A 16,167-nucleotide genomic window follows, 5' to 3' on the forward strand; every position below is an offset into this window, starting at 1 on the left:
AATATTGTTTAGTACTTAGTGTGTCCTCCATGAGCAGCAATTACTGCAGCACACCTGCAAGGCATCGAATCTACAAGGTTTGTGGTAACAGCCCTGGTGGTGGTATTCCACACTTGGAAAACAGCTGCTGTCAACTCTTGCTTGTTCCTGCAGGGTTCCTTCTCTAGTCGGCGTTTCATTTCATCCCAAAGTCATTCTAGCCATCTGCATAGCAACGGCGACATCACAACGTGAACTCGTAGTGCACTTTGACGTTCTCGTTAGCTACAGCCTGTCTACAGCAAGAATATAACTGATGAAATACTGTTCAATATCTCCAGACAGTATGTGATCTCAAGACGTTCATATTTCAGGTGCAGAACTACATTTTCATACAACCTTAGAACAATATCTGGGTGACCTAAAACTTTTGCACAGTACTGTATATTGCATCATCTATTGAAAAATGAGCCAAAACAGGTGGCGATACGATCTTTCTTTTCAATTTCTCTACTGCTTCTTCACATGTCGATGTCCAGACCCAAGGCACGTCTTTCCTCAAAAGTTGTCTTAGGGAGTCGTTATATCAGCATAATCCTCCATAAATCTAGAATAGTATCCCACAACTTCTAAGAATGATGCAAGCTCTTTCATATTGGTTGGGATTGGAATGTTTACGATTGCTTCAATTTTTGAATGAATTGGTTTTAAGCCACTGGCATCGATTCTGAGCCCATAAACTCGATTTTTGTTTGCCCGAATGAGCGCTTCTTACTGTTTAATGTTAGATGGTGGTCTGCTAGTCTTTCTAGAGTTTTCTCTAGACGGCAGTCATGTTCTGCATTGCTTGGGCCATGTATTACTATGTCGTCCAAATATACAGTCACTCCTTCAAGCCTTCTCAAAACTTGCTTCATAATCTTTTGGAACGCACTAGGGGCTGATGCCAAGCCAAAGAGAACTCGTCGAAATTAATACACCCCATCATGAGTAATACACGCAGTAATGCTCCGACTACTCTTGTCCAGAGGAATGTGCAAATAGCCTTGAGATAAATCCAGTTTAGAGAATACAGTTGACCCATTAAATTCTGACATTAACTCTTCTAAAGAAGGAATTGGATACGAGTCCGGAATAACAGCTTTGTTTACTTGTCTTAGATCAAGGCATAGTCGGATATCTCCTGACTTCTTTGAGTTTCGTACAATCACCACATTCGACATCCAAGGGGAGGTATCAATCCGATCAATAATTCCTTCTGACAACATTCTACTGATCTCCTCAGATACTTCTTTTAGCAAAGACAAAGGTATACGACGCATCGCCTGTCTCACTGGAGTCACATCTTGTCGTAGCATAGGCCGTTGTTTTTAAATTTTTCTACTTTGCCCAGTCCCTGAAAAATGTTGCTCCATTTTTGTCTCACCTTACCATTAGAAACTTCTTTTCATTTGTCACGTAGTATCTATAATTTGAAATCCCAGTCTATGGAATAAGTCCACACCCATTAAGTTTGGATTTCAACACCCTCTATGCAGTGGTGTAGGAAGCGTAGCGGCTGGGGCGGCCATGGCCGCCCCACTTTTCAAAATGTGGCTTTCCGCCAGCTGCTCATTGCCTGTAACTTCCGTTGTTAGTTGTGCCGATTAAATAAGTAATATATTTTAGCATAAAATGCGAGCAAACTTAACGTGCGCTAGATTGCTCACTGTACAGCGCACAGGCACGTCCGTTATATGCACGTGATCACCGTTATATCCACGTCGGACACGTGTAGATGTCGAGCGGCAACGCATGCGCACTCACTCCAATTTTAGTAGGCGCGGTTTCTTTGGACTACAGTGAAAGGGTCAACTGGATAAGTGATAAGTAGGGCTGCAGGGCCTTAGGAGCTGCGGGTCGGTGCGACCAGAGGCTGCATGTGTGTATACAACTAGGACCACACCTTCGTATGGTAGCGCACGCTAAGTGACCACGCCTTCTAACGCGCATTAGGCCTCACCACTTTTTAATTGCTTCCTACGCCACTGCTATGTGACAAATGCAGGTTCTAAATTCCCCTTGACTGCTGTTAGTACTATTGACCACGTCACTGTTTTGCTACGCGGAGATCTCCGCCGCCATCTACTCTAAAACAGTGCGACTGGCCATGGTGAGAGTGCTCACCAGAGGGATGAGTGCTGTGTGGTGACGTGACTGGCACACTTTCTGTACACGCATGACAGTGCAACTGTGTTGTTCAGCATGCAGCGTCATGTGTGTAGTACACGTATCGGTTTTTACAGAGACCCAAAGAATTTAGGTTATCGCCTGCGTTCCAGAGCGATGTGGGAGCCAGGGATACGTCGCCAGGGATACGTCGCTAGGGATACGTTGCTAGGAATGGCACCGGTAGTTAATATTAATACCGATTTCACTTCTATAAATTAAAAATGCCACAATTTTATATCATCTTCCGTGGCTATACGGTCTTTGACTATCCCTTTGGCGCTAGCACGTTCGGACGACGTTGGTCCGAGGTTCGCTGTGAAATCTGACACGCCGTTTGACACGCCTTTCTCTGCACGTTGTCGCATGCATGTGCCGACTTGCCAGTTTCGTGGGATCTTCGCCGTTCTCGATGCCGCTCACAGGATCTGCGCTTCTCCATTCATTCCGTACGACTTGAAACTCGACGATTTAGCCTATTCACGGAACTTGCAATTGAGTGACGATCAACTTGCCAGTTTCGATCTTCGTTTGGCTCACGGGATTTTCGTGTCGCTCGCTCACAGGATCTTCGCTTTCCCGTTATTTGCCTGTTACTTGAAACGTCCGTCGCGAGATCTGAGTGCCGATCGACTTGCCGACAGTTTCGATGGATTTTCCCTGTTCTCTGCGTGGGCCCGCAAACAGGACACGTCCCTCACAAGATCTTTGCAGAAAACGTGCACGTGCGTGTGATAGAGACCGTTCTTTCTAACTGGTAGAAGAGAAAGTATGACTCCTGGGACTGGAACGCACACACCGATTACCTTAGCATCAAGAAGAGCCTGGAGTGAAGGTAGAACTTGTGTTGCCGCCTTCTAATTAAGGGGCGAGGTAAAGGGCCGGCGTACGGGGTTTGCCCCATACCGACACGTACGTGCACGTGCGCATGTACCAATCATATTTCACTTGAGTTGCGGCTGGCTTGTCTAGCTGGTCTAGGAATTAAGGGGATCTAATTAAAGTATCATGAATAAATCAAATTTATTAATTACAGCGTGAACTATTGTTAATTAATAATGCAAATAGCAAATTCTAGTTTAATAATGAATTGAATCGTATTTTGTAATTGTATATAGGATGAAGAAGGATCTCCTGACGGTGGTGACCCTCAAGGATTCAAGGTGATAAATGAAATACGTACTCTGTCTATATGGGATGCCTTAGCAGGAGCACTAGATGTCAAACATGACGTAAGTATCTGAAGTAGCTCAAACCAAGCAGTTCAAAGGACAAGCAGGTGTTGAGTATATATCTGCTTGCACTAATTGACAAATTATATTCTTCTAATTGTGTTGAGAAACAACTTATTTGATTTGACTCCAACATATAGGAAGCTGCTTAGAGACTATCTCTCTCTCATCTGTATATGACGTCTCTTGGGCTCAGGCCACACTGCCTATTTACCTTTGGTGGTCTTGGTCTCGTCTGCGGAACGATCATCCACAGCAGCATTCAGCATTCATTGGCAGTTGCAATGTCATGAGACTTCTTTCAGCTCAATTATCATGACTCTACCTTTCCTGGCAAACTTTTGATGCATGATAGACTTTCACATGCACCCGCGTTTACGTAGTGACATCAATATTATGACATCCACAGAAACTAATTCAGGAGACTCTTGACAAGTCTTACTTTGTTCAGTAAAATAAGAACTCTGTTGGGTTGAGAGATCAAGCTTGTCTCAATTCTCTTTTATCTCCACATGCCGGCCATGGCTTAGAGCAATTCCTAACCACAATTTAGGCCCTAACAGGAGTTCGTTGTTTCACTGTGGTTACCTTTTGGAATTCTCCTTTTTCCATCTGCACCAATCATTTTAAGATGTTCTTATGGATCTGATATTGACATGTTTGGAGACCATGTGTTGACCTGTGCATGGTGACGGTCCTCTGCATACCAGAAGGCACAATGCTCTTTGTGAACTAGTCTTTGAAGCTCTCCTTATTGATAACTCTGGTACCAAATGAGAAATTCGTTGTAGTACTGTAGTGATGACAACTCAAGACCGTGGTGACACATTCCATCTCGATTTTGCTCAGGTTAAAGTGCATACTTTGATTTAACTGTCAGGAATTCTTTCCACCTTCACATCTCCTCAACTCTGCAAATTAACAGAGCCGGAACTGCAGCTGCTGCTGGAGAATTAGAGAAAGATAGTCGATACCTAGAAACAGTAACTTCACAGGCTGTGCCTTTTACCCACTGGTAGTGGAGTGTTTCAGTGTTTGCATGGACGGCTTCAAGTCTGGAACTGCTCAAATCTAGAACTGCTCAACTTTATTGCTCGTCGTCTATCAAGGGAAACCTCACAGTCAGCCAAGCCACCAATAACATTCAGCTCTGATAATCAGAAATATTTATCTTTATATATATAATATATATAGAGGTAACAAATGTATTTCTTGGGCTTATTTGAGCATATTGCATTTGGACTTGGGGGCATGATTGATGTTGTGTTTGTACATTGATATTCACTGCATGTTTTCACTTTGTATCCCTATCTCATTTGAACAGGTCATTTTAATTAATGCAAAGTTTATTCCAATTCCAGACAGAATGGAATCTTCAGTCCGGAACTATGTGTGCCAGCAAAACACACTTAATTAAAGGAATATGGTGACATGTACATGTACATCTACATGCACGATTTGCTAAATGCTGTGCATGGGCATTGTGCAATTCTCATCAGAGAGTTTGCCTATTAATTAAATTGTTTATTTGGCAGTGGCCTTGTGAAGAGTGTTTGAGAAAAGGAAGGTGAAGTTGTTCAGGTAAGACAGATAAAGCGTAATTACAGGGCGATGATTTATGACACAAATTAGTTTGATGCCTAAACAACACAAAGAAGCTGGTTGCTACTATGAAAGGTGAACTGATCTGATCTATTATTACAAATAGTTTGGGTTTAGCTCCTTTCTTGATTTGTGATTTCTCTACCCTTTTAATTAATCCTCTAATTGCATGACACAAGCTCAATGGAAGCTGTGTTGAGCACTTGGTTTCAGTTGAAAATGGTGAAGCAAATTATTGGGACTGAAATTTCTAACACCAGCGTTTTTAAGGTCAACCTGGTTTCCTTTTGTTGAGAAGCAACCGGCAATAACAGCACAGAAAACTCAAGGTATACGGTGTCTCTACATAATATCCAGTGATCAGGTACATGCAGCCTTGAGACTGACACACTGTTTGTCATACTGTTTGATATTGCCAGAGACCACAGCTAGGTACATGTAAAGCTTGCATGGTGCAATTCGAATGTTCTTTGCAAACGCATCTAGCTGTGTTTTTCATAGTCTTTGAAACATGCTTGCATCATTTGCATGCATCCTTTGCAAAAAAGGAGGAAGGTCTGTAGTTCAATATGTTGACATAACACACATGGAAGTTGCAATGACTTGCAAGTTGGTAGCTGAGTATATATGCTGTCTGTATATAGTTTTGTAATTTGTTGATGCATCACTTAGAGATCCGGTTAGAGCTCTAATCTGTAAGGCGCGGAGCTGTTGTTCTCACTTCTAGTAAGCTTTGCAGGTGCAGAAGATTAGGTGTGTCTACTGGTAGCAGTGGACTCGCTTTATGACAATGCATGGTGACAGACAACAAAGAAAAATGTGCATTATTAAATATTATCGATATGAGTAGACAGTATTGTTGTTTTACTAGTATGGATCAGCCATTGTTGCTAATATGCTTGTATTAGTGTGTGCTAATGTGTGATGAGGAGGTGGGTCACAGGCAGTCAGGAAGCACCAGAGGAAAATGATGAGATGTAGAATCATGCAATACTATTTGGCACCTAAGATCTGGCTCTGATGTCTTCTTAATTTGTTAATTGGGGCTTTATTACATACAATTTACACAATAGCTCTCAACCTTTTGCTGCAAGGTCAAAAATACCTAAAGTAGTCAACCTCATAGTTAGATTAACTTTATTTGCAGGTCAAGTTTTATAAATGTGATTGTACACTATTAGGGCATTTGTCTTTGTCTTACCTTGTGCTGATTAGTGCTGACTTTGAATGAGAACGCTCTCTCTCTGTCTCTTTTATTCTTTTGTCCCAAGTTCGGAAGGAAAGTGAGTTTTTTGCATGGGCAGGTTGTAATGATGTTTATAGCTTGGCACAAGCAGACATTGTTGGTTGATAGGTGCTAACAGCTGTATAACTGCTAATGGTCTTTAGCTTTTAGTTAACTAATTAACTAGGTACGAAATCCGGGCTGTTTGTAAGATTTTTCTGCTTGCACACACAAGCTTCTATTCTCTATTGATGCCAGGCCTTTGTATAGAATTTGCAGGATAGTGTGTAATGGCGAAGCTGTTTATGTTTGGTCTCAAAGAATGTGCAGGTATACATGTGTACTGCATTTATGTTGTGGTAAGTTTCTTATGCAATTTTGAAACAATGGCTTTTAAATATACGTGGTTTAAGTAGATTCTTGGACATGGCTTTAGTGAAGCCCAAACTGGGACTGAAGGCATTCAACCGACAGGTGTTCCAACTTCTGGTGAATGCTTTAGTGGTACCAATCCTACGATTACTCTTACGGTAACAGAACAATGCCACATTTGTTTGTGCTAACGTCATGTGTCTAGAAATTGGTTTTGACAGGGCCCGAAAGGATACAAGGCAAGCAGTTGCTTCTCCATCGCACACGAAACTGCATGTAGCAATGCACATATGCTCACTGCATTTTGTTCTTGATTTTAAAGGGCGATCAAGGAGAGCCTGGAGTGAAAGTAAGACAGTTCATTGTGTGTTTACTGTGTTGCACAACAAGGAACTAACAGCTTGAAGTAGGCACTGGTGCAGTGGTCAGGCTCCTCCTCTGCACATGATGCACGTGCGCGCACACACACACACACACGCACACACACACACACACACACACACACACACACACACACACACACGCACACACACGTGAGGACCGAGACACCCAATGTTGAACACAAGACTGAACTCTATTTACAATTCACACTTACATATAGGTAATCCCACGCATGCGCATTCCTCATCACACTCCCTTCTAACAATTAGTGTTCTAACTACCCACACAACTTATCAATCATCATCCATGTCTTGACTTTCATACTCCACTTCCTGATATCGTTTCTGCTGAGGATCAGGGCTCAAATGTCTTGGTCGTTTCCTCATGCGACGTAAGACTTTTGGCACTACTACCAACCATTCCTCTTTTGCACCCAACGGTTTCTTTGATGACGAGTGTCCCTTATAGTTCACATATTGAAGTACACCATCCATGCCTATCCTTAAGCCTGGTTCACAATATGACGATGATGCTCAGCTGAGGGTCAAACTTCAAAGAAACTGCCTCGACGTCGGTGGCATCCTTTGATGTTGACGCCGACGTCGACGCTTGAATAGGATTCATTTCTATTATTGACGTCCACGTTGGCGTCAATATTGTGAACCAGGCTTTAGTTGGCTATGTCTGATTGCATGTCTCAATATGCCATCTGTAATGTTCTCCTGAATACTCTGATTCTGTCCCTTCTCCAAAATCCTCCTCACTATCTCTAATTATTTCTCTTTTTTTTTTGTTTTTGTCGAAGTAATTCCAAATCAAATACTGGCCCTGTTTCCTGTCCTCAACACCCCTCCTTCGTTTGTGCTTGCAGGGTTGCCACCAAGTGACCATCTGCTCCAACTCGTGACAAATAATCTTCCATTGCCACCGTATCACTCTTCCCAGCTTTGTGTATAGGATTGATCTCATACTGCTGCAAGAATTTAAGCCAGCGGCCTCTCCTTCCCTTTTCATCTGCCATACTCAGTGAATACAACCATTGGGTTACTTTATGATCTGTAATAAGATTAAAGGGTTTTCCTAAATACATTCTGAATTTCTTAATAGCAAGAACCACTGCAAGTAATTCTTTTTCAGTTGTCGCATAGCGTCTCTCTGCCTGTGTCAATGCATGATGGTAAAATGCGAGGGACTTCAACTGTGCTCTTGCTTGTTCCTGATTTGCTAACATTGCCCCTACTTCTTGATTGCTTGCATTCTTGACCAACATAAATTTTCTTACTAAAGTTCGGAATATTTAGTACCACTGCATTTGCTACACTCTGCTTTAAATCCTCAAATGATCTAATCATTTCCCTTGTCCATATCAATCTATGTTGCCCATTTTGCTGCTATGCCTCATATAAAGGCTTGGCCATCTCCGACATCCCTGGTAACCGTCACTGTACATAGGAAAATGCACCCAGCGCTCGTCTAAGTTCTGATATAGTTTTGGGTCATTTCAGACTTCTCAATTGCTTTACTCGATCTTCTCTTATCCTGACTTGACCCTCCTCTATGACATGACCCAGATATTTAATCTATTGTGCTCCAAAAACACACTTGCTGGTTGACAAAACTAATCCAGCCACACTGAGTTTTTCCAACACCTTGCGTAACCGACTCATAGGTTCACTCCAATCTCGTCCTCACACAATATTATCATCAAGATAACAAAGAGCTTCTTTGAACTGACAATCTTCTAATATAACTGACATCATCTGTTGGAAGGAAGAGAGTGAACCAGAAAGCTCAAAAGGACATCCTTGTTTCCACTGGATTTACCCCCAAAGAACTATAAAAGCCGTCATTTCTCTGTCTTCCTTCCTAAGTGGCATTTGGTGGTATCCGGACTTTAAATTCATTGTCGAAAATATTTGTGCATTCCCCAGTCAATCCAACAGATCATCCATGTGTGGAATCGGGTGCAACGTAGTAGGTAGTGATTGTGCATTAAGGGCACGATAATGAATCGCCAGACGAAGTTGGCCATTCTTCCTTCTTGCACAAACAATTGGAGCTGTCCATGGGCTGTTCGACGTTTCAATTACTCCTTGTTGAAGAAGATCTTCCAATTCTTTCCCCACGTTTCCATTTTCTTTTGAGACAACCTTTGCGGTTTACTCCCTTTCTCGAAACTGACGCTGATTACCACCAGCTTGGTAATGGCCACGCACCCCAACTGGTTTGAAATTTGATTTGCCACAAACACATCTCCAACACTGTTCCTGTTATCTATCTCTTTGTCCGCTGTCACCTCTCCATCCAATGTTCCCTGAGATGAAGTCTTTATTGCTCTAATTGCTGCTATGGCTTCCTCAGCTATGCTAGGTAGATCTTCATAGCTCTTTGGCTTTCCATCATCTGTCATCCACTTCTGCCTAAATATTTCCTGCCTAATGAAATCACGCTGAACATCTGAGATAATTTTTCATAGAATCCTTGATCTAACTGTCGTTGCCTCCTCTTGCACAAATGCATAGCAAGCCAGCTGTTTCAATCGAGCCATAAACGAACGAAGCTGTTCCCCCTGTTGCTGATCACTCTCCTCAAACCTCCGAATTGCTGGCTTTAATTTTCCTGATGTCTCATACCTTTTTCCAGTCTGCACATTAACTCATGCATGCCATTCATCTACAACTCACCTGCCATTTCTTCTTGGTTCAACCACGCTTCCGGCTCACCCGACAGCTGTAACCGCAGCATCATGGCCTGGTACTCCACGTCTTCCCATCGTCTTTTGCCTTTAGCACGATTTAGTTTCTTGGTTAACTTAAATGATTTTTAAAAGCTAACCAGTTTGCTGGCGTCACGTCTTCTCCAAATGTCTGTGCTAGTTTTACCTCTCTCCCTCTGTAGGCATCCAAGTCAGGGACGCTACTTGTCGCACCTCTGTCTTTTTTTGCGACATGTACGCACCAAAGAAACACAACCACTCTTGTCACCACTGTGATGACCGAGACACCCAATGCCGAACACAAGACTGAACTCTATTTACAAGTCACACTTACATGTAGGTAATCCTACGCATGCGCATCCCTCATCACACACACGCGCGTGCGCACATGCACGTGCAAGGGCACTGGAAGTGTTTTGTGCTCATAGTACAGGGGTCTGCGGGTATCACAATCTATATACAGCGAGTTTCTGAACTTTTTTACTTGTGGCTTTGATTGAAAGTTTAGTACTACAGTACATTTGTTCTTGTTTCAATCAACTCTCTAACGGCCATTATTTTTAGGGTCATCCAGGCCCAGCTGGACTACAGGGACTGAGAGGCTTCAAGGTATAGTGCTGCAATCTAATTTGTGAATGTGTAGTCATCAATGCAGGATGCTAGATAGACTATACTTATTATGAAATTTAGTCTATTAAAGACAGCATTAACTATGTTTACAAATTATGATATAGGGTGAACAAGGAGAACTTGGCGATGAAGGTCCTCCAGGTGCACCTGGCTCTAAAGGGAATACAGGGGGCTTGGGGGCTCCTGGCCCCAGGGGTCGACGGGTATGTATTGTAGATGTCAAGTTTATCATAGTTTACTTCAGGATTGAATTTCAAGGGATTTCACGGGGAATCTGGCCACAGAGGAAGACCTGGTCTAATAGTACTTTGGTGTTCTTTAATCAGTTACATGGACCTGAGGTTTATAATAGTTTTGGTTATGTTAGGGACTACCAGGCGAGAATGGACTACCAGGGTGTCAAGGAAGCAAGGGAGGCAAGGGAGACAAGGTTAATATGTTTATTAGTGTGCTAGACTATTTAAATATTGAATTATTTACAGACTTATCACGTTTGTTGCAAAAGCTTTGTCTGCATGTTATGTATGAGAATGACTTGTTGATGAAAACACACAATTTGCTGTAGCTGCCACTTGACAAACTGTAAAAAGATAGACTATGATCATACTTACAACTACAGGGTGATTTGATTACATTAGCTGATTTGCTTGCTTTTGTTCAGGCAAATTCAATTGTTAGTTATCATATGCCAAGCAGATGAAATCCCTCAGCAAAAAAACAAATGTTGAAATAACAGCATGGTGACAGACTTCATGCAGTATCCTGATATATGCATAATCAATTTTTCAAAGAAACATCTTTCTGACTGTTATAGCCATAATCAACCATTGGTACATCACGATTCCAAACTGAATGTTGATTTAGACTCAGATATAATGGCCCGGATGCTTAAGCATATATTTTGTTTTAAAACTTAACAGCTAATGGTTTAGTGCTATTACTGCACTCGTGCTATTTACAACACCAAGACGAAATACCATCCCAAATTTTATATTGATCACTTGAGCGGTTTGGGCATCCATTGTAAACAGACAGAAAACATGGTCACAATTATCTATGAGATTAGCACAACAACTAAAATTTAGCAACCACACTGGCCTGATTGCTGTTTGCTCCATTGGGTAATATCTCAAATGTGTTTCAATATATACTCTAAAGTTTATCAGTAGCAATTGGAGTTGTGCTCACACCATAGTTCTGGTTGTGCTAAGTTCTTTCTAATATATGCAATCTCACCAATAGCCAGTTGTCTGAATTTTATACAATGTGTTTGCTATTGAATGTTATGGGGTAGAGTTGTAGGACATTATTCAAGGATGTGGTTGAGTTAAGCGTTTCTCTCACATAATAGAACTTTGAACTTCTGGTTGTTTGCTGTTGCTGGCACTTCGTATGCGGCCAGTAGACTGGAACTAATTGCTGTCAGACACAATAGGAGCTACTTTTTAATTAACTAAATATCTAAGTCTTTGTTTGTGCTTATTTAGATTTCAAATCTAAAGTTAGTGTTGAAATGTGGCATATGCTGTAGTAGTCTAACATATAACAGTTGTTTTTGGACGATTTGTATTGTGTAGGGTGTGAAAGGAGAACTCGGCATGAATGGCATCAAGGTTATTTTGTAGTAATTTCTTGTACAAATTGTGTTATTACTACTTTCTAGTAATATAGGGTGAGAAGGGAGTGGAAGGTATTACATTATTGTTGTATGCTCTTGTTCACTGCTAGTTGTTGCACTGTTTATATAGGGATGTCAATAATTGGTGACAAAGGTGATAAGGGCGGAAAAGGCCCCAGAGGCAACAAGGGAGAAAAAGGCCTTGTTGGTGAGACAGGACAAAAAGGAAGGAAAGGTGATCATGAGAGATTATAGCTTTAGGGACACACCAGTCTCTCTAGATCTAATTATGCATTTTTTGAGTAGGAGAGAAGGGTTTTGGTGACATTGGTCCGATTGGCCCTAGAGGTAGAAAGGGCAACAAGGGAGAAACAGGCTTGGTTGGCTTGCGAGGACCAAAAGGAGAGCCTGGTGAAGATGGAGACATTGGACCAATTGGATTAAAAGGTGAATTTCAAAGGAAATCTTTATGCCATACCTAGTCAAATTGAAAGGCATATTAAAGATAGTACTATTTGTGTTGTAAGACATAGACTCATTCATGGGTGGTGGCGGTGGTGGCAGTGGTGGTGATGGTGGTAGTTATGTGTGTGTATGTGTGTGTGTGTGTGTGTGTGTGTGTGTGTGTGTGTGTGTGTGTGTATGTGTGTGGACATGCGCACTTGCTTAATCAGATTGATCTGGTCAGAATGCTACAGTGATAGTTTTTAACAAACCTTACTTCAAAGGTACCACTAGATTCATTTGATTTTGATTTAGACAGAGGTTAAATACTTTTCAAAGTATTTTGGCAGACTCAAGTATAGTGCAGCTGACTGTAAGTGCTGCAAGTTGTAATGACCTGTGATTACATTCAGGCAGTTTTAGTTGTCATTGTTCTGTTAGCAAGTGGAAGTGCTCTGTCACAACTAGCATTGTCTATTTTCAGCTAGGAGCCATAAAAACAGGACTTGTAATAGTCACGAGACTGGTGGGTAGCTACTCAAAACATATAGGAGTGAACTGACGTTTGGTCTGTGAGCTATATGTGGCTGCATGGCTGGCTGGCTATGTCTGTCATGATCAAGAATGTGCCATGCCCTCAATGCTGTGCAATCACTGAGCATTATTTGTGATTGATCATACATGGCAACCAGAGACAATAGATGAACCGCCAATCAGATTTGCAAAACATTCATGAAAGAGTTTTTTTACCAGAACAAAACTTACCTGTCTGCAACCTACAACTGCTAACACGAAATTAATGGCTTTGTGGCTTAGGCCAGGCCCACTAAATTTCTTGATGCTTGGATTTGCCAGTCCATTCTTAAGCTTGACCAGAATAAAATATAATTTTGATGTGCGTATTTTTTGTGAAAGGCTTCATGTTGCAAGGGCAAATTGACTACTGTGCAGCTGTAAACAGCACGTGTTCGCACATCTCCTTTCATGTTCTGCTTGTCTCTTCGCAGCACCTGTTTCTGTGTCTGTTTCTGCATTCTGTTGGCTTGTCATGGTGCTCATGCTCCTGCTCTGTTTCCACGTCCTGCTTGTCTCTTTCACAGCTTTCACTTCTGCGTCTGTTCACTTTTTGCTGGCTCTTAATTTCACAGTGCAGGTCCTTCTTGTCTCTTTTGGAACTGCTCTTACCTAGCGCCATTTTTGTGCTCGAGCAAATGCCTACCACTGCTGCTCATTTATTTGTCAAACTGTTGTCGTCCGGTCAACTCATTGTCTACTGCTCTCGAAGATCTTGCTGTCTTGTTTGGACCTGCGCTTCTATGCTATCCTACATTTACTTATTTTAGAACACAAACTGAATTGCTTGTTTTTATTGAGTAGTTTCAAGTGGTCCTGAATATTTAGAAACTTAAGCATTGTGTAAGGCAAGACAATAGAAACTGCACATGCTCAAATGTCATGTGGTCATGTTTTTCTTTATTTTTTCGACTGGTCAAGATTGGTGCAAGACTGGTCAAGACCAATGGAATTAAGAAATTCCATTGGTCTGGCCTTACAACTTTTAAACCTAACTTTGTGTAACCACGAGCAATATTTATGTCTCATGTGTCATAATTCTTGATAATTACTGCACTTTGATGACTACAGACTATTTGCCGACTTTGTGGTCACGTGAAATGACAGTTGCTTTGTATACCTAATTTTAAATACATTTTAAGTAACCCATTCAAAATATAAAAGGAAAATACCATCTAATCTGTAACAATTCTATCGTGGTTTTACAGATGGCTCATAGCTGTGGAAGTGACAGTATAAACACAACTTCAATAACTATAGCCTTATGTTTTAGAAGTGAAGATATAGTTGTGCATGTCTTGGTCAGGTTGGATGTCTAGCTGTCTTATCTGGATGGAAACATTTAATTGTTTCCAGTGCATGGTGAAAGCAACCTGGTTATGTCAATTGTTGTATTATTTGGTACAAAAAATTACAGTCAAACACGATGTGAACAGACACAATGCGAACATTGGTTTTGGGTCTCATCCAGCAAGTGTGACATAATGTGAAAATGATGCACAGCTTAGAAAGCACTATTTGTAATGCATGGTAAAATGTGAACAGTTCTGAGCAGCTGCAACAAACTTATGGTTGGCACAAGCAAGTGATCGAGAAAGCATTTACTCAAACAATTATTCTACAGGTGACTATATACATGTACTATAGTGATAAGGTGCAGCTGTTGTATTGGGTATTTGACACCAACATATGATACACATATATAGAATGATTCAGAAGTCACGTCATGAGCATTATAGCGAGAAGCAGCATTACCAGATGTCATTATCTAACACTTTTAAAATTTAATCTTAGATGCTGATAGTTTTCTGTTGTCAATCTATTATAATAAACTACTTTCATTGTGTGTGTCTACTTTCATTTTTGTTTGCATAGTGCTTGTAATTGTTGCTTATAAAAGGTATTGCAAAGATCCAAAGTCCATGTAAACTTTAACTTTGATTGTGTGTATACAGTTTTTAACTACAATTTTGACTGAAATGTCACATGAGCATTAATTCACACACACACACACACACACACACACACACACACACACACACACACACACACACACACACACACACACACACACACACACACACACACACACACACACACACAATGGACAAATGTTAAGTCCTTCACGTCTTGACGTCGACCCTGAGGTCAGTTGCAGAGATAGCTTTCCCTGACTCTAGAGACAGGGCCTCCATGTGCTACGTGGAGTCTTGGGGCCAGCGCTACAATCCACCTGGAACTTGGCCAGAGTCATCCAGGGGCACTGACAATGGCGCAGCTCTGGGACTGGACACCAAGGCCCACACGTACCCGTCTGCTGCATGATGTTGCTGCCAAGCCAGCGGTCTTGTCCACCCCAGTCAATGACCAGGTACTCATTTATACTCCTGCGTCGAGAGAAGCGATTGTGTGTAAGTTTCTTGCTCAAGGAAACTGCGACAGTGTTGCCTCCACCAGGATCGAACCTTTAACCCTCATCATGGAATACAAGATCCTGGATGTCATCACAAGTGCTCTACCATCTGCTCCACAGCACCACACACACACACACACACACACACACACACACACACACACACACACACACACACACACACACACAACACACACACACACACACACACACACACACACACACACACACACACACACACACACACACACATCTGTACTGTTTAAGACGAATATTAGTATATGCTTTTTTACTTTGTAAAAAATCACGGATGATGGTCAAGTGATGTGGTATGTGTAGGTGATATTGGTCCTAAAGGCAACAACGGCAGTATTGGTAGTTTTTCTGCTTTTGTGTCACATTGGTTGATATTCTCAAAGAACCATTTTGTTTAGGCAATTCTGGGCCTAAAGGTGACGAAGGTGATAAAGGGGATGTTGGTATGTATTTTTTTCTACATTTATGTGACATTGGATGATACTGTAGGTATAATGTTAGGCAATTCTGGACGTAAAGGTGACAAAGGAGAAAACGGAAATGCTGGTATGTTTTCCATTTTGTATACACCTGTGTACATGCATGGGCATTGTGTTCAAAAAACAAACACATGATATTTTGCTTGTCCTAACAAAGGTGAGAAAGGAAATGAAGGAACTATGGGACCTATGGGTGACAAGGGAGAAATCGGAACTGGTATGTCTTCTATCCAGCTACACACACACACACACACACACA

General features: G+C 41.6%; 1 protein-coding gene across 1 annotated transcript in view; it reads left to right on the plus strand.

Annotated features, from left to right (window-relative positions):
- The first annotated feature begins 6,071 nt into the window (after positions 1 to 6,071).
- Positions 6,072 to 16,167, plus strand: part of LOC134178114 (collagen alpha-3(IX) chain-like) — an 11,169-nt gene continuing 1,073 nt past the window's right edge. The window contains exons 1-16 of the mRNA XM_062644904.1: positions 6,072 to 6,605; positions 6,663 to 6,776; positions 6,840 to 6,857; positions 6,941 to 6,967; positions 10,280 to 10,324; positions 10,450 to 10,548; positions 10,604 to 10,648; positions 10,713 to 10,775; positions 11,923 to 11,958; positions 12,017 to 12,035; positions 12,094 to 12,198; positions 12,270 to 12,410; positions 15,733 to 15,768; positions 15,828 to 15,872; positions 15,931 to 15,975; positions 16,066 to 16,125. Coding sequence (XP_062500888.1) covers positions 6,537 to 6,605; positions 6,663 to 6,776; positions 6,840 to 6,857; positions 6,941 to 6,967; positions 10,280 to 10,324; positions 10,450 to 10,548; positions 10,604 to 10,648; positions 10,713 to 10,775; positions 11,923 to 11,958; positions 12,017 to 12,035; positions 12,094 to 12,198; positions 12,270 to 12,410; positions 15,733 to 15,768; positions 15,828 to 15,872; positions 15,931 to 15,975; positions 16,066 to 16,125 — 967 coding nt within the window. The 5' untranslated portion in view covers positions 6,072 to 6,536. The remainder of the gene's footprint in view (positions 6,606 to 6,662; positions 6,777 to 6,839; positions 6,858 to 6,940; positions 6,968 to 10,279; positions 10,325 to 10,449; positions 10,549 to 10,603; positions 10,649 to 10,712; positions 10,776 to 11,922; positions 11,959 to 12,016; positions 12,036 to 12,093; positions 12,199 to 12,269; positions 12,411 to 15,732; positions 15,769 to 15,827; positions 15,873 to 15,930; positions 15,976 to 16,065; positions 16,126 to 16,167) is intronic.

The sequence above is a fragment of the Corticium candelabrum genome, chromosome 4 (assembly GCF_963422355.1).
Source record: "Corticium candelabrum chromosome 4, ooCorCand1.1, whole genome shotgun sequence".
NCBI lineage: Eukaryota > Metazoa > Porifera > Homoscleromorpha > Homosclerophorida > Plakinidae > Corticium > Corticium candelabrum.